Genomic DNA, 21,225 nt, shown 5'->3' with positions numbered 1-21,225 from the left:
ATATTCTTGTTGTTTAAATATCATTTAATGTTTAAAAAGAAACTGCAGCTGTATTGTTGGAATAAATGTGTACCTCATTTTACACTAGCTGACTCGAGCAGAAAGGTATAAGGTATACCACAAATACTACATAGCAGAAGCTATGTTAGGTATATCTATATATAGCTGACAGTAGGGGGCGCGGTTTGCCATTCTTGGGGTATTGTTGCACAGTGTTGCAATATATTGATCGTAAGAATCACCTTTTATTTATAATTTCCTCGTAAAAATCAGGGATGCTCAAACAGTAAATGTATAATATCGCGTGTTATGTGCAGAATTATAAAATTCATCGGGATTATTTGCAAAAGATGCACAAAACAAACAAAACAAACAAAAGAAATAATCATCTAGTCTGTAAAATTCACCTAATAAGAGGGTAAATCTACACTTTTAAATGAAATGCTTCTGGATCCGAGTAGTGGTTTACCTTGGTTACGCCGTGACACCGCCGGTGTAACGCACACTGCCTGTATTGCATGACATTTCAACGCACCAATCAGTCGCGGCGGAGCTGATTGAGTCTACTTCCCTACACTGGAATAGCTGAGGGGAAACGGACGGACAGAGATCTAGCACGGATATCTCATCATCAGCCGAGTGTGCACGCTCAGATCGCCTGTGAGAGACCTCCGGGACGCAGCGGGGACATCGACTTCTCTTCCGACCCGGTCTCAGTGTCTGCTGCAGGGAGATGGCCGGTATTTTGGCGTGGTTTTGGAACGAGAGGTTCTGGCTCCCTCATAATGTAACCTGGGCTGACTTAAAAAACACAGATGAGGCTACGTTCCCGCAAGCCGAGGATCTGTATCTGGCGTGTCCTTTAGCATTCTGCATCTTTATGATCCGGCTGGTTTTTGAAAGGTGGGTGTAAAAGCGCACGCGATGATCCAGGTGGCTGTGGTACGGTTTGTTATGTCGATGGAGTGAGCCTGTGAGTGATGCAGCACGCCGCGCTGTCCGTGTTCGTCAGCCTGTTACCTAAACAATGGCATCTTATCGGGTTAGCTCACAAATCACCGGGGTTGATCATCCCTCTTTCTGCAGGCCTGCAGCATTGCCCTCTGTTTGCATCTGATGCATCTGTCAGGGCTTTCTCTGTGCAGACAAGTTGCCGTACCTGGCCAAACCCAGCCACATTTCTCTCAGATCAAACCTGAAGTTCTGCTCAAAACAAGCCCCCTATTGTTATGCCAGGGTAGTTGGTATATCTAGAGCTATGGTATGGATGCTACAATGTGCTTTGTTATTTTGTTTACTGAACATTCATCCAAAGTGAAGCTGGAGAATATAATGGTCTGCAATGCTTACCATGCATATGTTTGTCAGGGAACTATTCAGAGAGAAGTGAGGCCTTACATTTCCTGATAAGTAGTTTTAAGTATAAATACCCTGAAATAGTATATGTTTTTTTAATTAATATTCATACAGTGAGGGAAATGTTATAAAGATACATGCCATTGTCAATAAAAAAGGGAATATATAATCGATGCAGTTTGCAGTATATTTTTTTATTTTCATATTCCAATAGGTATTTTTGCATGTCAAAATTTTAAGTCTTGCCATTCATTTTTACTGTTCAGCTGCTCATAACCAAGGTTTATTAATGTTAGGCAAATAATATGGGGATAAGCATGCTTCATAAGGTGATTTATTTCTGTTAAATTTACAAATTAACCTTGATTAACCTTAAAAGTAGTCTCTATCTGTCTGAACGTGTGTCATGATGTTATAATTGCAGGTTCATTGCTAGACCATGTGCCATGGGCCTGAAGATCCAAGCCAACGGGCCTCAGAAAGCTCAACCCAACGCCATCCTGGAGAAGGTTTTCACTGCTATCACCAAGGTGCTGCACATGTTTCCTTTGCTATTCTTTGTCTTTCTGCCACAAAGTTGAAAACTAAAGAGAGTATTTTTTTTGTCTTGCTAGCACCCGGATGAGAAGAGGCTGGAGGGCCTGTCCAAGCAACTGGACTGGGATGTGCGGACCATCCAGCGCTGGTTCCGACAACGCCGCAACCAGGAGAAGCCAAGCACTCTGACACGATTCTGTGAAAGCATGTAAGGCAAACGCCACACCATGCAGCACAACACACTTTGCTGGTATCATCCAGGGTGTGGAAAATGAACTTGCAGACTTTACTTTATTTACCTATGGATTGTCATCCATCACAGTGAGCATCATACTGACTTTACTGATGCTAATACAGCTGTAAGTGTTGCAGATGCAATTCATTTGCACTCATACATAACACACCTGCAGATGCGGTAAAAGCAGGTGTGATGTTCACAGAGATTAAACCAGTCATCAGAGCAAGTTTTGTGTGTATGCAAGTTCATTTCCATGCAGTATGCAAAACTGTATAGCACACAACCACAAGGTTGTTTTACTAAGAGGTATATGCTGGCATTCATGTGAGGGGTGATTTGTTTAAGGCGGTGATACATTAGTTTCATAACTTATTAATGTGTTCCTATATGAGGTCATTTAATGTTTGAGCTCAGAAAGTTGTGGAAATATGCAAAATAATACCTCAGAAACCAAAAGTGACATCTTTAGAGGTTACTGAAGTTTTAGTGACGTGTGTAGCAGCAAGATTTTGACAGTGAAAGTTAAATTGGTGTTCAGTATTATTGAAGCTATTGTTGGCGGATGGATCCTTGTTTTGAATGATAAAAAATCTGAAACCAGCTACGTTAAGTTTTCCATTAAGTAATAACTTGGTAACATAGGATAAAAGGGTAAATACCTTTGTTTGGGATGCTGGAACTCCCATATATCTGCAAAATAACTGGATGGGTTAACAAGTAATCAAACAATGGTCAATTAATTTCTGCCTATGTATTTATTTTTGATTAATCAACTTAATGTTTCAGCTCATAGAGCTTGTTTGGTCTATTGAACAGACACTTCAGCTGTCCATCCTGAGCGTTAAACTGTTGGTGGACATACGTGACATGGCTCATGAAGACTTGTCCACGAGTGCTGGTGGTGCTTCTGTGTGACAATAGTCAAATGAGATCTGATGCAAACACAACAAGCCCACTCAGGCTGTAATAGAGAACTGGCTAAACTGCAAGTGGAGCGTTTGCCATCAGGGAGATTGTAGTTACTTAGCAGTGTGATGTTAAAGGCCAACAAGCAAGCGTGGCTGTCAGAGCGGAGTCATGTCTGACACCAGTGGAGCCAATCTGGCAGTTTGAGACACAGGGAGCCTCACATAGTCCGCTCTGCCCGGGGGCTGCTGTTCAGGCAGGAGAACGCTGCTGGACGATTAGACCGCCAGACTCCTTGGACAGGCTCAAAGAGGAAAAACTTGCTTTATTAAACACAAGAGGAGAACCGTTTTGTGCTCCACTGGAAAATGTGCAGGGTTTTGTTTAGTACAGTGTCTTTTTTTCCTGTTCCACTAAACAGAAGCTGTTATCTGCATGCAGCAAAACTGACTGCAGACGACTCGGAGCTTTGGAACAGTTTGGCCAGGTTGTCTGTCTCAGATGCTTACGATGCAATTCTCCAAATGGGCCCGGCTTCAGTCCTTCCAGCAGTGATTGTGCTCTAATTAGGCCCTCATGCACAGCTGTTGCAGACTGATAGCATTCTTTGTCTCCCTGTTGTCAGGACGGCTGATCTGTTGTCTATTCTTTTCATTATGCAAACAGGGAGTATGTAGCAGACACATTTAGTCTGAAAATAATGAAGACTCTGCATGGTTTGTCGACCAGCTTTTGTTACTGCATTTTTCTTCTGAGATTGGCTACATAAAAAAGAGTCGGTCCAACAAGTTCAAGTATTGATTTTTTCAGCAAGAAACAATCATGACCTCTTACTGCTTCCTTACAGAAAGGACTGAAATCTTAAAAGTCTTTCTTTTAACTTGGAATGGAAAATTACCAGATGCGAGTTGAACTGTTTCATCACATCGTGTGAAGTTAAATTGTGATAAGAAAAAATATGTTAAAAGAATATTTCGCAACCTCTTTATGAGATAAAGAGACAAATTAAGATGTGGATTTTTTTTCCCAGTGTCCTTTTACCGGAGAGCCCCTCCTCTCAGCAGTGGTTACAGCTGACTGAAGAGGGAGCATGCTTTGATGTCCTCAGTCGCCTCAGTTGTCTGATCTAATCCCCCTGCATTCATTTTCCCCTGCTCAAAGTAAAAATAAAGGAATCATCACAGTTTAATTAATGCGATTTGCACAAAAATAGATTTTCTGAGACATTAAAAACTAAAGTTTCTATATTTTTCTTGCAACATTATCTGCAGCAGTCAATATGCTGATGTAGAGATGAAATATGCTTAACTGTAATGGTTTTAATGGAGTTCTTACTGGGTTGTTTTTGGCCTGAATATTTAAGTGCATACGTAAAAACAGAATGTATTGTAAAACACTTTTCCTATTTCCTGGCAAAATTGATTCAGAAAATTAACAACCACTTCAAATCTGTACACTAAACATTAAGCTAACACCATTAGCTCTGACTGCACAGAAACTTAAAATGGGTCTTGAAAAGGTTCAGCCACTATAAAAGTTACAAAAGCTTATGCGGGTCTACACGGTACAGCTCAAACAGGCCAGGCTATTTTATTCTATTAGGTGCATTCACTTCTTAGTGTTATCACTTTGATGTTGTCATGCGACTTGCTTTTGGGAAGTCCCTGCACTGGGTCAAGATACAGTCAACCTCAGCCCATGAAAAAAAATCTCTTAGAGACTTTTGGTTTCACTTTTAATTAGTGTAGGTGTTTAATATTTTTATTGAATTTTAGATAATACACAAATACATATAACAAAATACAAAAGAAAAAGGAAAAAAAACCCAACCCCTCCTAAAACCAAACTCCCCACTGCTCACCGTCACAGATAGAAAAAAGTCTTTAAGACACAAATACACATAAGTAGACATTTATTGTAGGAGTCTGCCAGAACATGGGAAAAGAAAAGAAAAGAAAAGAAAAGAAAAGAAAAGAAAAGAAAAGAAAAGAAAAGAAAAGAAAAGAAAAGAAAAGAAAAGAAAAGAGTTGTTATTTTACCTTTGTCGATATTTTGTTGAAGAAAGTCAAGAAAGGCCCCCACACCCGATGGAACTTTCTTTCAGAGCCCCTCATTACATATCTAATTTTTTCAAGCTTAAGATGATACAACACATCTTTAACCCAGAGTGATTTTGTAGGGGGCACTGCATCCTTCCACCTTAGAAGACTCAAGCGGCGTGCTAACAAAGTTGAGAAAGTAATGAGTCTCTGACCTGCAGCATGTAATCTTAGTCACTCAGCAGCAATGATCCAAAAAAGTATTAAGAGCGGATTTAAGGATATTGTGACACCAAGAATATCAGAAAGTGCTTCACAAATACCTTCCCAATAGCGCTGTATTTTGAGGCAGAACCAGAACATGTGAATTAAAGTGGCCTCTGTCGATTTACATTGGTCACACATAGGGATGGGTACTTTTCACATTTGAAACGATGCCCGTACCTGGCATCGGCACTAGTACTTAACGGTACCAATTTTTGGTACTTTTTTGTGTTCATGTGGTAAAAAATATCAATTTATTTAATTTTTTTTATTTTTTTTATTTAACACATTTGTTACTCAATATATAACCTTGTAATGCTGTGTTTATGTTCAGCGTGGAAAATCACCTTCTCTTCCACTATCTCACAGTCACAAGGATGCATTTGGGTACCTCAACATGGCACTTTTTGATTTTATGTGAATCTGTACCCAGTAGTTTTGACAGAATTTGGTCAGTGCCTATAAAAGTACCTAAGTCGGTACCCATCCCCAGTCACACGTCGCGTCAATATGAGAATAGATTCTGGCCAGCTTGGGGGGATGAGTACAGGGGACCACTTTGAACTGAATCAGAGAATGCCTTGCACTCATTGAGGATGATTGAATTTTCCTCAATACCCCAGCCCAGTCCTCTTCACTGATATTAATTTGAAGACCCTGCTTGACTTTTAATGAGTGTTATACAAACAAAAAGTCAGAGTTAAAGGCTAAGACTAGCTTTTTCCCTGTTTCTAAACTTTGAACTTAGCCATGCTGATCACTTGGTAGTAATAACTGTATTATTACTGAAAGGACAAGGGACTTTTCTCCTATCACAGAGAGGAAGAATTTAATGGTGTTCACTAAAAATTCTTTTTAATTTTTTGGCTGTTTTTGAGGCGAATGGTTGCAATTGCAGAGTTTTGCACTTGAACTTAAGTCTCTTTCTTCCAAATTTTATTCCTTATATATTTCTATCCCAAAATAGTGCTTGTTGCAGACTCTCGAGAAATAAATTGTCAAGTCACAATTTAGATCTTTGTTTCTTCTATACCATGTTTGTTCCAGGCAAATGTCTGTTGAACAGCTGACAAGGAAAACCACTCACATTATATATAATGAAGCAGCAACAGGGTAGAATAGCTGTCTTTAAACAAGCTTTAAACTATTTTAAGTCATCAGACCAAATTAGATATACACACAAAGGTTGAAGGAGCAGTGATTTCATCCTGAGGAGTGACAGAGGTGTTACTCCTGTTTCTACAGTAAAAAAAGAAAATATCAAGTCCTTCACACAACAGAATTTTGATCAAAGCTTGAGCTTCATGACTAATTGTTGTGTTGAGCCATCGCAATGCAAACAGTTGCAGCCAGCTGGTGCTCGCACTACCCACCTGGAGAAGTGACAGAGTAGAATTAAATGAGCCAGCACGACCTGCTTTTCATTATTTTCCCCCAAAGCGAGGTACTATTCTCAGAATAAAGACAGCCTCATTACTGAGTTTTTGATCGAGTCAAAGTCGCCCTCCTATGATTTCTTTTCTTCCTTGGGCAGTGCTTGGTCCAAACAGGTATATTTAATTTAACAGTGATCAGTGGATCTGTCACAGTTTAAAACCAACAGTTTTACTGGATATGAAGCTTAAGTGATTCACTAATAATCAAGCAATTGTGAAAAGAAACTACAGCTCTCTATGCACTCTAAGCTGTATCTTTTTGTGCAGTATAATCCCTGGGTTTTAACTTGTTTTTTTTTTTTTAACAGAATAAGTTAAATTACAACTATATGAATCAGGAGCTTTAACCTTTAGATTAAATGTAATTGGTTAGTTGCTGCTACATAATGTGCCACAAATAAACAGCAGCTGTGGGATAATTAAATGATAACATTTTCTCTTTCTGGCCAACAATCATCAACAGCGCACGCAGGAAAAAAGGCACCTAGCAGTGACACAGAAACCATCTGTGTCTGACTTAGGAATAAAGAAACTGTGCACGGGAGGCAGTTGTGAGTCATTGTATAGCAGCAGTTCAATAGCACTTGAAAAAGACTCCTGCAGGCTTGATGAACCAGTTGCCATGCAACAGTCTTAGTGCGCCAGGTAGACTCATCCAAATTGTTTTTACATACTATGAATTGAGCACAAAAGACAGCTAATGACGGCTACTTGGGCCACGTGCTGCCTCAATAGTCATTTCCTGGCGTACATTAAAGTGCTGACAATGATTATCTTGAACAAACATTTACACCAAAGCTCTCGTTGTTGGGAGCTATGATACTGATTTATCCACAGCTTCTTTTTGAGATGCTGTGTTGTGTTTTGGAAGTGGCTTTCAGAAACACACAGGATAACCTTTAAAGTATGCAAGCCTTGTCTCACATGACATGCTCCTGGTGCTTTTTTTATATGATAGAAAACAAGCTTGGATTCGCTCCTTCTGTGTCTATACCAAACACCACATTTTATCTTGAATATAAGCTCCCCTGAAGAAAAAACATTCTAATTGGTTCTAAATATGTGAAATGCTCTGACAAACCAATTACGCACACCAGGGGGTCTCTCACTCAAGCCCTGCAGATAAATGAGCTTCCCCTCCGACAGTTTTGTCTGATGCAATGTTTGGAGTTCTGCTGAAAGGGGGCTTGCCAGTTGCCCAGTCTGAAATCCTTCCTCCCAGTTGCTGACGGTTATGAGCTGGGCATATATATTTTCACATCTCCCTACTCAGCAAAGCTTTGATCACTAAAGTGTCAGCTAAGGCAGTTCTTTCTCTGCCTATAAGCCTGAGACCTCATGATCACTCACCCCTCCCTTGTGAAGTTACTGTAAATTATGTGCAGGGTTATATAAAGCAAGGAGCAGGACGGGCTGGGTCTATTTGCTGGAATGTGTGCGTGTTTTGGACCTCAACGATGAGAAGTCCTGTTTTTGGTGACTCATTCTTCTGTATGTAGAAGATGTAGGGGCATAAAATGAATTTACATCCACCTGTCAAGCAGGAGAGCAGGTCAGATTAATTTACACAGTTATGATGCAGCTGCTTAAATCTGGAGTGGATACATTTGGATTAAAATAATTTATTCTATTTTTTAAAGTATTTACGTCTATAAAATTTGAATAGAATAGCATGGCTAAAAATAGTTGCAAGCACACAGCACTGAGAGTTTAGAGGTAGGAGTTTCCACAGCATGCTCAACACCAACCACTGTTTCCTCATTTTTCAAGGTTCTGCACCAAATGAGTAATAAAATTAATGAAAGCTTTATTTTCTGCTCTTATTGTCATCCTTATGTTTGCTTTATTTATGTCTTCCAGGTGGAGGTTTACTTTCTACCTATACATATTTACCTATGGAGTGCGCTTCCTCAAAAAGGTAAGTTTATTTGAAACACAAACAAGCCTCAGCCTCATGTTTAAGCTGCCAGTATGAATGTCAGTTTGTATGAGTCACCGAGGTCTGAATCTATTTTCCACAGCATGTCTAGCATGAAAATCCTGTGGTTTTCTGAACACGTTGGTGCCTAGTCATGAGACCGACGAGTCAAATGGACGCTCTGGTGTAACGGACTAATTTTATAAAGGAGGGCTGCTGCAGAGCACACTACAAACCGTTTTCATTAATAATGGATCTTACAAGGAGCTTTAAAGGAAAGAGAGAGCAGCTGACAAATAAAAACACACCCACCTGAATAATGCTTTCCATTAAGTATGCAAGAATTTTAAACAACGCGTGTAGGAGAAATCAGACTGTGAAAGGAAAATGTTATTCAGCAGGAAGGAAGCCTATTTGACATGATTCAGCCACCTTAAAGGTCCCTCGTCTGTTGACTGCTTTTACAGTGAAAACAGTTAAGATGACTGGAGTTACTTCTACAATTCTACAGTTTCATTTGTCAGACGCTTTTGTCCAAAGCGACGTACACATACGCAAGAATTTTGACAGAAGCAAGAATCTATGTAAATTAACTCACCACAGTTAATCGCTGCAACAATATAATTCAACCTTAAACAACATTCAATAACCAGTGCTAAATATTCACTAAGAGCTGGGCCTGAGACCTTCTGACTCATTCTACCCCGAGGACAAAGAGGAGAAGGCTCAGACTAAGTGCCTAAGTGTTCCCTGAACAGAAGAGTCTTCGGACATTTCCTAAAAGTACAAAGGGACTCTGTGGATCGTATAGAGTTAAGTAGTTTTTTCCACCATTTGTGCACAACAGAGGAGAAGAGTCTGGCTCAAGATTTAGAGCCGCACTGGGCTGGGAGCAACAGGCGTCTTTCACAAGCAGAGCGTAGTGGGCAAGAAGGAGTGTAAACCTGGATGAGGGACAGGTAGGCAGGAGCTTTGAATTTGATTGGAGCTGCCACTGGAAACCAGTGAAGAGAGATTAACAGCGGAGTGATATGGGATGTTTTGAGGTGGTTAACGACCACACATGCTTCTGCATTCTGGGTAATCTGCAGAGGTTTAAATGCTGGGAGGGAGTTATAGTTGTCAATACGTGAAATCACAAGGGCCTGTACCAGAAACTGTGTGGCCTGTTGTGTCAGGAAGGGTCTGATTCTCCTGATGTTATAGAGGGCATATCAACAAGATCGAGTAATTGAGGCCATGTGAAACTTAAAGGTCAGCTGGTCATCAATCATGGCAGTCATGTTTCTGGCAGTTCGTGTGCTAAAGTTGATTGGAATCAAGCAGGACACTGATCTGTGGTTGAACCGAGAGACAAGCAGGAAGAACAGTGAGCTCAGTTTAGTTACGTCCAGCATCTACTTTCTTAATTTTATGTAACTATTTTTACATGGTCCTATGACTTGCTTGGCTAATGTTTTAGGGATAAATGAGTTCTCCTATTTGCCCTGCAGTCTTATGAATCATTCCTTAGTTGCATTTAAAAGTTAACAGTAAATTATTTCCTTTTAAAAGTATTAGAGTTGTTGGGTGTTTTTGAAGTAGAGTTGTATATCCACAGGAGAAGGCAGTCAGCTCAGCCTTATTATCGAGAGACCGGCTGGTGAACTGACCCACTAATGAGGCTATTAAACTGCAGCAGACAGGGTCAGCTCTGCCACCTAATTTAGGTAATTTTGGAAAGTCTGACCAAAACATCCGTAGATTTTCTTAAAAAATAAAAAAAATAATGTAGTGCCTGTTCTTCTGCCTCAGTCGTCTCTGGTTGTCTGGTCAGTAAAAGCCTGCACTTACTTTGAACAAGTACCTTATTTAAATGATAATAAAAAGAACTTTCCCTTTAATCTGTTTAATGGTTTAGTGATTTGGTTCTTCGTTAGTAAAATCTGAAAATGGTCCTCGCATTTGCAACATCTCTAACTCTTTCTTTCTTTTTGTAAATGGTTAAGTCCCACTTAGCCCTAATGCACTGGGGTTAGCAAAATTGCTGTTGTATGAAATACAGAACTCTACTCAGAAAGTCGTTGTTCAAGTCCAAATGAAACCAAATTTGATTTAGTTATGTTTGCTTAATGTTTTAACCAACCATGTTTTTTTTTTTTGTTTTTTTGTTTTTTTTTTTATTTTAAAGAGTGACATACTTTAATAAGCCACATTTGTGAATGTTTAGAAATAGTGGCCATTTGGTCAATCCCTGCAGAATTTTTTTTCTGGAATATGTTTCTGAGATTGAGTAGTGTGTTTTAATTATACATTCATAAAAACATAAGTCATTGAATCAACGGAACAGCGGTCATGATCGAGGAGTTGGTCAAATCTCTGAAGACACAAGTTGCATGACAAAGCACTTTGTGAAAATAGTTCATTCCTTGGCACTCCTGGCTGCAGGCTCCAGTCTCTGTGGGATTTATTAATAGAGCAGCAGGTCTGGAGAGGAGTGCAGGACTTAAACTCAGTCACAGCGATAGGTCGGTCACTGGTTGGCTCATAACACATTCTTATATATAACTGCTACCGTCTCATTCCTGAGCTGATGCCATTAAATCATTACTCATATGAGGATAAAACCCCTCTGGTTTCTTTTTAATGTGAAAGTATGTGTCTTAACAATAACTCTTATAACATCCACTCAGTGTTGTAGAAACCACTCCGATTTCATTCAGAATCCATTAAGGGAGTCATTCATTGTAGAGTGGCTGCATTGATATTCATGTGTCGGGTCTTAAATGACAGGGAAATGTTGAATTGAAGTGCAGCTGTATGTGTGGGAACGCTGCTATGAGAGTGCCGTTAATGGAGCCGGCTATTTCTTAGTTTTATTGAAAGACTTTGAGCCTATTAGTGTAAATATCTTGTCTTTATTGAATTTTTAAGAGAAAATATATTATACTCTTACAGGGTGGAGTAATAAAAAGACTCTGTCTCATTTCCAGGGTGATTCTTCACAACTACTCTTCAAACCTCAGTCTCTTACTCAGTGTTTGTTTCTAATGGATTCATAAACTTTGATTCTAATATGACTCTTTCATTTTATTCAGACTCCTTGGCTTTGGAACACTAAAGAATGCTGGTACAACTACCCTTACCAGGTAAAAGTCTCATTCACTCATACTGAACGATAATGCTAATAAAATTCCTACTCCTCATCATACTCATTTAACTTTTGCTTTTTGTGTTTATGCAGCCGCTGACTGTAGACATCCATTACTACTACATACTGGAGCTGTCTTTCTACCTGTCCTTGCTCTTTACCCAGTTTACAGACATCAGGAGGAAGGTAAGAACAGCAGCAGGACACTTTAAGACACACAGCATGCATCATAAGATAAACAGGTGTTAAAAGTTCAGTTGGAAGAGCAGAAGTGACGCGTTGAGTCATTCCTTTTTTATGATAAGAGCAGAGTTGATTTTGTTTACGTCATTGTAGGATATTCTGTTACTGAGGTGTTGTCTTTAGCCATCTGTCCATTTTTGTCTTAGTTCACCATGACGCTTCATATTGAGGCTCTGAACATTATCTTTCTGCTGCAGCATTAACTCATGGATGTGTGAAATATAACTCGGCCAAGCAAAAAATATATATATTTTTTTTTTAAGTTGAGAGATTGGAGTCAGAGTTTGAGAAAATTTTTCAAAGTTTCCTCAACTAGTTTTTCTTTTGTTTTTGTTTAGTTTCATGTTTGAATTGAGTGACACAACCAACAAAGTATTGTTCACTTTCTTACCTGATTCTCAATGGGGTCACTAAAAGACACAATAATAATTTTTCATTTTATAAAAAAAAAATATATGAATACATATAAATTTTAGACTCTTTCCACCTTGAGAACTCTATTTACCCTGAGAAAAATATCACTGTTATTTCATATTAATTCACTGCATCCCACTTCCTGTAGGTATACTTTAAGAATCTCTTTTAAATAATCTATATTGCAAAGTGTGTATTTAAAAAAAAGTCAGTTTTGCAAACATTTAATCTCAGCTAACTTCAACCCACGTTTTCTTTTTGTCATCAAAATGGCTATGTTTGTTTTTGTGTGTGTGTTCATTTGCATGCCTTCCAGCCATGATCTCACTCCTGTCTCCAGCCCATCTCCAGCTCTCCCCTCTCCACCACACACTGCACTCAAAGGCAGCCTCCCATGATGCCATGCTGTGTATGCCTTCACTCTGTCATCTCTTTGTTGACTGTTGGCATGTTGTCTGTTTTTTGTTTCTCCTTTCAGTTTTTTCATGCTCAAGCACTACACTGAGGAGGTCCTCTGCATCCCCTGCCAATTCCAGTATGTTCTCCCTGCACACTCTTTGCCTCGCTTTCACTCTGTACTTTCCATCATTACTTCAATCCTTCTCGTCCTCCTCTTCACTCTTTCATTGTTTTAAACTGGTGCTAGTTGCTTTCAGCTGAGACGTTTGAGTCCATCCACTAGAGGAATCTATCAAATCTAATCCATTGGATCAAGGGAGATAGATTTTTGGTTATATCTCAGCATGTTGAAATATTTTCGAAGGAATTTAAAGGGTCTGTGAGGAGTTTGAAAGTGATCTTGAAAAGTCTTCCTTCTAGATATATTCCTGATTGTAATCGCTTTGAAATGAGACCATCAGCCCCAATATTAGAGGTTACAGGTTATTTTAGAATTGCCACTTCTTAGCGTCCCGATCAGGTCGATCAGGAACGGATTGATTTACAGCACATCTAGGTCTCTATGACAACACCACGCCAGGTGAGGAAGTTTAGCAGTGAGAAGAGAGATTTTTCTCTGCTGAAAATGATTTCTGTGATTAATTTTGTAGTGGTGGTGGACACTGGAGCCTAACTATCAGACAGAAAAAGGACAGAAGAGGAGAAGAAAGATAAACAGGAGAGTGATATAGCCCTAGCTAAAGGCTAATTAGCCTTTAACTCGGGCTGTATCACTCTATAACACTGGAGCTAATCTGTTTGTGCTAATGTTCATCCCAACCCACAGTCAGCAGTTATTCTGCAGTGGTCTGTTCAAACTTTAGAGTCTATCAATAAAATGAAGAGTGAGGTTACGTTAGCTCTGATTGGTAGACGACTGGTAGGACATAACCAGGATTCACTAAAGTTACACATTATGGACATGTCTTAGAGCACCGGGCTGCCAGCTGTGCTTTGGCATTTTGTTAGGTACTCTGTGTTATGTGTGTATGATGTGCTGTCTGATGTGACTGCAGCATGGGTGTTTGGCCCAAAATGAATTTCTCACTTGGTGAGACAATAAAGTTAATCTTGAATCTTGAATATAAACAGCTACTAAACTACTTACAAACTGACAGTGTTTACTTGTTGTCACAGATATGTGCAATGGGCTGCCGATAGCGCTACACATAGCCAGCTACTACAACGTTTGCTTGATGTCACATTCCATACTACAGCACTACATAACTGTAGTGATAAATACCTTATCCCAGTGCGTTGTATCCAGTAAAAAGTTGTCTTGAACAAAGAAAATTTGTTCCAATCTGATCGCCATTTATTCCCAATACAAACACACCCCTCACTAAAAGTAATTAACCAGAGTGTGCAGAGACTCCAGGCCAGAAGGTGGCGAGGGAGTGCAGTTAAAACAGATCCTCCACAAAGCATATTTTAAAAAATATGTCTCTCACTTGAGTGTTATCTTTTTTGGTATGTTTTTAATTATGTTTTTGCCCACCCTCCTTCAATTACAAACCAACCAAATACTTATTTTACACTATGTATTGCTTATACTGATCTTGTGATGAGGTATATTACATGTAGGAAAATTGAAAGGGGGAATTCATCTGCATACGCTAATGACAAGTCTCCAGAATTGTAGTTCTATGTCACAAGAAGATGAATAATTAACTGCATCACAGGGAGGGATAAATATACTTAAACCACAAAAACCTAGCAGCAGAATGTCCCCATGACTCGTTGTGATCAGACATTGAGAGTGTTCATGATCACTTTGTTTGTGTATCTCATGATTAGTCATTTTCTTGTCAGAACTTTTTTATATCTTCTCAATAGCTGTGCACGTCACAGCAGCACATGACGAACAGGCTTAACTGATATTGAGGTTTTATTTTGAAATGCACACGCAATAATGATGTGTGCAATAATGATCTGCAGATTAGGCATCAGGCGGTCCAGGGAAGAGAACCTCAGACGTGTGATGCTTCCTGTGCCAGTTTTGCAAAAGGGTACTAATGTGTTGCACAATAGTATCAAGCTTTTAAAGTCATAGTGACATTTTCTCTGCACACACACACACACACACACACACACACACAAAGCTCACAGCAGGTATGTCCCTTGTACTTTATCACATCACTGTACTGCACTAGCTGCCTGGGGTATGTGCTGCATCCACTGACTCAAACAGCCAAAAGGCAGCTTTGTTTAGTTGTTTCTTGTTCCCTTGGAAACTGTCTCCCCAGGATTTCCTGCTCATGTTCCTGCACCATGTGGCAACAATCTCTCTCATCACTTTTTCCTATGTGAACAACATGGCACGAGTGGGGACCCTGGTCATGTGTCTCCACGATGCAGCCGACGTGCTGATAGAGGTGGGAGAATGAAAGGCTGTGGATGGACAGATGGGGGAAAGGAGGGAAAGAGTGGGCGGGTTGTTTGGATTTAACATGTTTAGCTTTAAATTAATTTTCAAATGAAACTGTAGTGCTTTTGTTATATCGTTTTGTAAGCTTTATGCAAAGGGAGAATGCGGGGGATGAGAACATTTAAGTTGGAGATATAAAGAGATCTTTAAAGAAGGGTACTCTGCTTTCCCATATTTTAAGCATTGATAACAAGTAACAATGCTGGATGTTTACATGTACCCAACGTGTAGATTTTCAAATTGCTACATAGTCATTTGTTAAAAAAAGCCCTGAATCTATTTCTTGACTGCCTAAAACAGTCAGTTCTAAAAAAAAAAAATAGCTCTGGAGCTTCATGTGATCTTCATGGGATCCTCTCGAGATTTGCTGAAATGATGTGATGATGTGACTTAATGATCTCCTATCTGGGTCACTTTGGAGATGCAAGCTTCAAAGACCAAAGGCCAAGGTCAGCCTATAGCTCAGGGCCTCAGAGGGCTGACCAATTAGAGTGAAGCGGGTATGTGGGCAGGGAGCCTTAAAGAAACAGTAGCAAAAAAAAAAAAAAAAAAAAAAACTTGAATAAGGGTTTTCTAAAAAAAAAAAAAAGAAAAAAAAAGAAAGAAAGAAAGAAAGAAAATCTCACTGTGAGAGATATGGGGATAGTTTTTAGCTTTAAATCATGTGAAGCTACTACAGGAGTACCAGAGAGACGGAATAAATAAAACCTTAAAAAAAAGCACAATACCCCTTCTGTGAGCATTTGCTCCCATTATTAAATCACTGTTTGTTTCTCTTCCCAGGCTGCCAAGATGGCAAACTATGCCAAATGTCAGATACTCTGCAACCTACTGTTTGCAATGTTTGCAATTCTCTTCATAAGTTCCAGGCTGGGAGTTTACCCTGTCTGGTAAGTCTTATCCTCTCGCCTGTGCACCACACTTCGAGTTTTCTTAAAGGCTGACTTCATTACTCTGGTGTTAGTTTGTTGTTTGGATACGGTACAGTTTAAAAATCTTGTGGCTGAGCACATTTTGGCAGAGCATCCCTGTGTGCATGTCAGTGTCACGAGGATCTTGGTGCTTTTTCTACTTCTTTCCCAGTTTTCAGTCCAGCAACATCTCTGAATTTTGTTGCTAAGTAATAGTTACTATGGATACAGCAGCTTTAACCTTGCAATGAAAAGCCAAACAAATGTGAGGCTGATCATTATGTTTTTCACTTTATCATAGAGAGGGTTTCACATGGTTGTTGAGATGGTAATGAGCTTTCTACTCATAATCTTCTTTTATCATAATGTTTTGGTTAACACTGCCTTTGTTCAGCATTTCAATTTGTACCCAGTCCATCCTGCAGAGAAAGGAGAAGTTTGATTATTTAAATGAATTTATTGTTTTTCCCAGACATTTACAAGTCAAATTACAGAGAATGGTGAATGCCAATTACAAGCAGCAATTCTGAGATGAGATTTGCAGCAACCCCAAATCAATTCTAGCCCTTCTGGCAGTTTTCATCAGCAAACCTTTCACCAATAAAGAGACATGATTTAGTTTTCAAGTCAGTTTTTTTTCCTCATCTGATTTGTTTAATTGTATAATGGCACAAATATGCTTTTTATCATTCATGTGTTTCTATTCTGTAGCATTGTTCTCTGCCTTTTTGTTTCCACGCTGTAATACAGTGAGCCTACGTTTCATTTTAGTCATCCCCCACCATACACGCTGTAAAGTTGTCATTACTGTAAAGCTGTTGCCATGGCTTCAGTATCTGGAGGATGATTCACTGACAGACATTTGCAAGAATTGGCTCAGGGATAAATGTAACACTGATCTCTGAAATTTTGTTTGCATGACATGTTAAGCTTTTGCAAAGCTTTTCTCTTCATCAGCAGTTTGAATTGGACTGAGACAGCTTCACTTACGTTAAGCTATGAATGCAATGCCTCTGTTTTTTTTCCAATCACATCATCAAAAGACAAAATCTGCACCTGGTTAAACCTGGATCTTTTCTAGAGCTTCTGTTATTCTTTAACGCACTGCTTCTCAGCACATTTGTTACTCCCCTCACATCAAACAGGGGCTTTTAGTGTTTCTGTCTAATGAAACATGCCAACTTCATTATCTCCCTCCTCCTCTGTTGCTGTTCAAGGATTTTAAACACAACCTTGTTTGAGAGTTGGGAGATAGTCGGGCCCTACCCATCCTGGTGGGTCTTCAACCTGCTCCTGGTTCTGCTGCAGCTTCTTCACTCCTTCTGGTCGTACCTTATAGTGAAGACAGCGTGCCGAGCCATCTCCAAAGGGAAAGTGAGTCACTGCGCTCTGCGTCTCTTTCTGCAAAATCCTGACAGCTATACCTGTGCTTGCACAATGCTGTGTAATGTTTTCAATAACAGGTTCTGACTTTCCTTTCCTATTCTCTTTACCAACCTGCAACCTCCAAGGTGGGAAAATGGAATCCTTTACATGTAAGTAGCCTCAAAGTAGTACAGCTTGATTAAAATTCTATATGCTTACTTTAAATTCCTTCTTTTAGCAGCTGCATTATTATTTTCATTCATATTGCACTGGATTATTAATCAGCACTGACTAAATCAGTACATTTTAAGTTGAGCCGGAGCCTCTCATCATTTGTGCTCCTATAAGGTGTTTGTAGTCAGTTATGAAATCAGCTGAAGTTAATAGTGATGCATTTTAATGACCTACCAAAGCAAATCAGACTATCAGCATCAAGACTAAGTATTCCTGTATAGGTCTTTTTTCATGTTCCACACTTCTGCTGCAGCAGGGTAGGTGTCACAAGAAGTGATTAGCTGCAGGATGAAAAAAAAACTGTTTAGGTTTACTCTTAGTGACAAAGTCAAGACAATTCAGCAAGATAGAGAAAATAGTGCTTTGTCCACAGGAGGGCACCAAAAGCAAAGCAAACTGAACACTGCATCATAGGAGCTTTAAAGCTCTTGATAGATATTTAATTATAGATATTTAGTTAATCAGTTAGCTTTTTAATTTGCTCTTTTTTCATTTAAAATTAAAATGTATGACATTCCTACCACCTTTTTAGCTATGCACTATGCTACACATGCACATGCTAAATTTAATTTACATCATCTACTCATTTTTTAAGCATATGGTCATGCTAGTAAAGCATTTAATCTGAAAATGTAATAAGTCGATAATACTGTCTTATCAACTGGGATCGATCTTAACTTTGCTCGTTGTATTAAATTGTTACCTCCACCAAGGAGGTTGTGTTTTTGGGGGAGTTTGTCTGTTTGTGAACAACATAACTCAAAAAGTAATGAAAGGTTCGTCATTAAATTTTCAGGAAATGTTCAAAATGGGATAAGGAAGAAGTAATTAAATTTTGGAGGTGATCTGGATCACAGTCTGGATCCAGGATCTTTTTAAAGGATTCTTTATCATTGTGAGTTAGGGCCGTTTTCACTATATGTGTATATAACTCCACCATAAATGGTCTGATTGCTTTGCAAAACAACACAAGACAAGGTCACCATAATTTCTGACAGATGTAAATGTACGATCCAGATCCTGACAATATTCTGGATACTAAGATCCAGAATTTGACTGAAAGTGTCAGGTAAAAAATTATCATACAAACCTGTAACTAACACCAAATTGTAGCAGACAGTCTGCTGAAAGCTAGTATAACATTAAAGTAGGACTAAAGTGTTGGTGACAATCACAATATGCTTGGTGGAGGTCTGAGCTCTCTGACTGCTTTTCTGGTTCAGTTTTTGACTGATAGACAGTACCAGAATTAGCCAGATGCTAACACTGTGTACATGGTGCTTACACAGGCTGGCATTTAAAGACACAACAGCAGTTATTCATCAGAAAGTATTGTGCCCATACTTTATGCCATTTACATATACCTAATATCATTAGGTACACGGGTTAAAGACTCTCAGATCTAGGGATTTGGAAAATCTTGGACTTACTCAGTGGTTTTTACATGAATCACCAAAAAACCTGAGCCATCAAAGATCAGAGTCTTGACAAACTGTTGGGCAGTTTCCATTTTCTTCCTGACATTTTATGGCCTTGATATTAAATTGATCAATCAGGAAATAATTCTGTGATTTATGAGACCTCTATGTCTCAAAACATTGATGTCTCTGAACAAATTCACTTGACAGCTTTTGCAGCTTTTACAGCTTGTTGCCTCATATTGATTGGCAGAACACCTCCTGGTTCGACAGGCAGAAGCCCATTTGTAGCACGGCCACGCATGGCTGCTGCAGATAATGACACAGATAAGAATTTTAATGAGAAACATTTAATCTCCAGCCATCCCTCTCACTCCCTCAGGTGTCTAAAGACGACCGCAGCGACATCGAGTCCAGCTCGGACGAGGAGGACAGCCCTCCGCCCAATCAGAAACATCACAGCAGCACCACCAACGGGACCAACAAAAACCACGGGACCAACGGCTACCTGACAGGAGCGCTGTACCCCGACGAACACTGACTGAGCTGATATCACAACACTGGAGCCATGCTAAAGACACCATCCATAATTCTGTATGTTCGTGTGTGTGAGTGTATGTATGTGTGGGCGTGTGTCTTTTGACATGAAAAGCATCGCCTGTCTGGTACTGGAAGTTCTTGATAGATTTATGTGAATGCAGTTTTGTTATCAGTTTCATTCTTTACTAATTTCCTTGCACAATTTCTTCTCTTCATGTATGTATTTGCATCAGACTGCACTCAGTGAAATATCAAAGCACTCCTATCGGTACAACTCACTCTGTTTTATCCAATGAATGAAAGTGTTTCATTTGACGATGTAAGCATGCTACTCTAACATACAGTAGTCTGGCATACTGGGGGTGACTTTTATTTCTTATGTTTGTCTCTTTGTGTTATTTATTTTTTATAATATGTTCGCTAAGGCTAGTGGCACTCCTACTCTACTTTGATGTCAGGGTTAAATCATCTTCATCACACACATAATGCAGCTGTTTTTTTCCACACCACACACCATGATAACAAGTATTAGCAAAATGCTGAAGACCTGGGTTTACTTTTTATGCTACACCCCCAAAGAAATGCCAAAATGTGCAAAGTTTACTCACATTTTTTCAACACATTCTCCACTCAAACTGTATATGAGATGTCAATAACAGTATTATGTGTGTGCATCAGATATGGCTACGTGCTGTATTCCCTGTTAAAGCATTTTGTTAAGTATTCTGGTACATTTCTGGAAGGCGTTTCATTAAAGGCCATTTGTCCACTTACGAGGCGGACGAGAGTTGTTTAGATTATTCAATAAAAAAACATGAAGACTGCAAATAGATGTTGGTTTATTCAATTAGCATCTAGAGATACTCTCAGCAAACCATGGAAATAGATTCTGTCCATTTATTACAGGTAAAAGTAGATATGGATAAAACTTTATTATCCCTGGCAAACAGGATTTATACTCTGTTAGGAAACTTCAAAAAGGGAATTTTAGGGGTTTTTATGCCTTAACTGAAAGACAGAACAGTGGGAGGAAACAGAGAATGATCCACAGCACAAGGTTACCACCAGGAGTAGGGATAGACTGATAATTGGCCAGGCCGATTCCGCATAGGCCTTTTTTTTTAATCAGACAGCCGATAAACAAATTTTAAACTGTGCTGTTTCGGCTCTGATGCAGCCGCTCCACTGTCTGCAGTCACTACTCTGTCACTAGTACTGTCCCACCCACAATACAATCTGATTGGTTACAAGCAGAGCCATGACTTAGGAATGAGCCAATCAGCAGTGCAGTTGTTACAGTTATTGCAATTACATTGAAATTTTGGAAAACGTTATTTACTGTAGAAAAATGTAGCTATTTATTTTTTTAAGTTTTAATTTAACTTTATAAAACATGCTGCTGAGCCTGGG

The 21,225-nt window shown here is 39.3% G+C and overlaps 1 protein-coding gene across 1 annotated transcript; it reads left to right on the top strand.

Annotated features, from left to right (window-relative positions):
• The first annotated feature begins 526 nt into the window (after positions 1–526).
• On the top strand, positions 527–20,662 carry cers6 (ceramide synthase 6). Its single transcript, XM_074695273.1, has 11 exons — positions 527–903; positions 1,781–1,886; positions 1,971–2,101; positions 8,637–8,694; positions 11,772–11,822; positions 11,918–12,010; positions 15,166–15,294; positions 16,131–16,237; positions 17,476–17,632; positions 17,770–17,793; positions 19,658–20,662. The coding sequence occupies exons 1-11, from the start codon at positions 734–736 to the stop codon at positions 19,814–19,816; spliced, it is 1,185 nt and encodes a 394-aa protein (XP_074551374.1). The 5' UTR covers positions 527–733; the 3' UTR covers positions 19,817–20,662.
• Positions 20,663–21,225: the final 563 nt, after the last annotated feature.

The sequence above is a fragment of the Halichoeres trimaculatus genome, unplaced genomic scaffold, assembly GCF_033239565.1.
Source record: "Halichoeres trimaculatus isolate MK-OKI-2021-1 unplaced genomic scaffold, fHalTri1.1 fHalTri1_scaffold_19, whole genome shotgun sequence".
NCBI lineage: Eukaryota > Metazoa > Chordata > Actinopteri > Labriformes > Labridae > Halichoeres > Halichoeres trimaculatus.
Note: the sequence above shows the minus strand (reverse complement) of the source record. Positions and strands in the feature narration are given on the sequence as shown.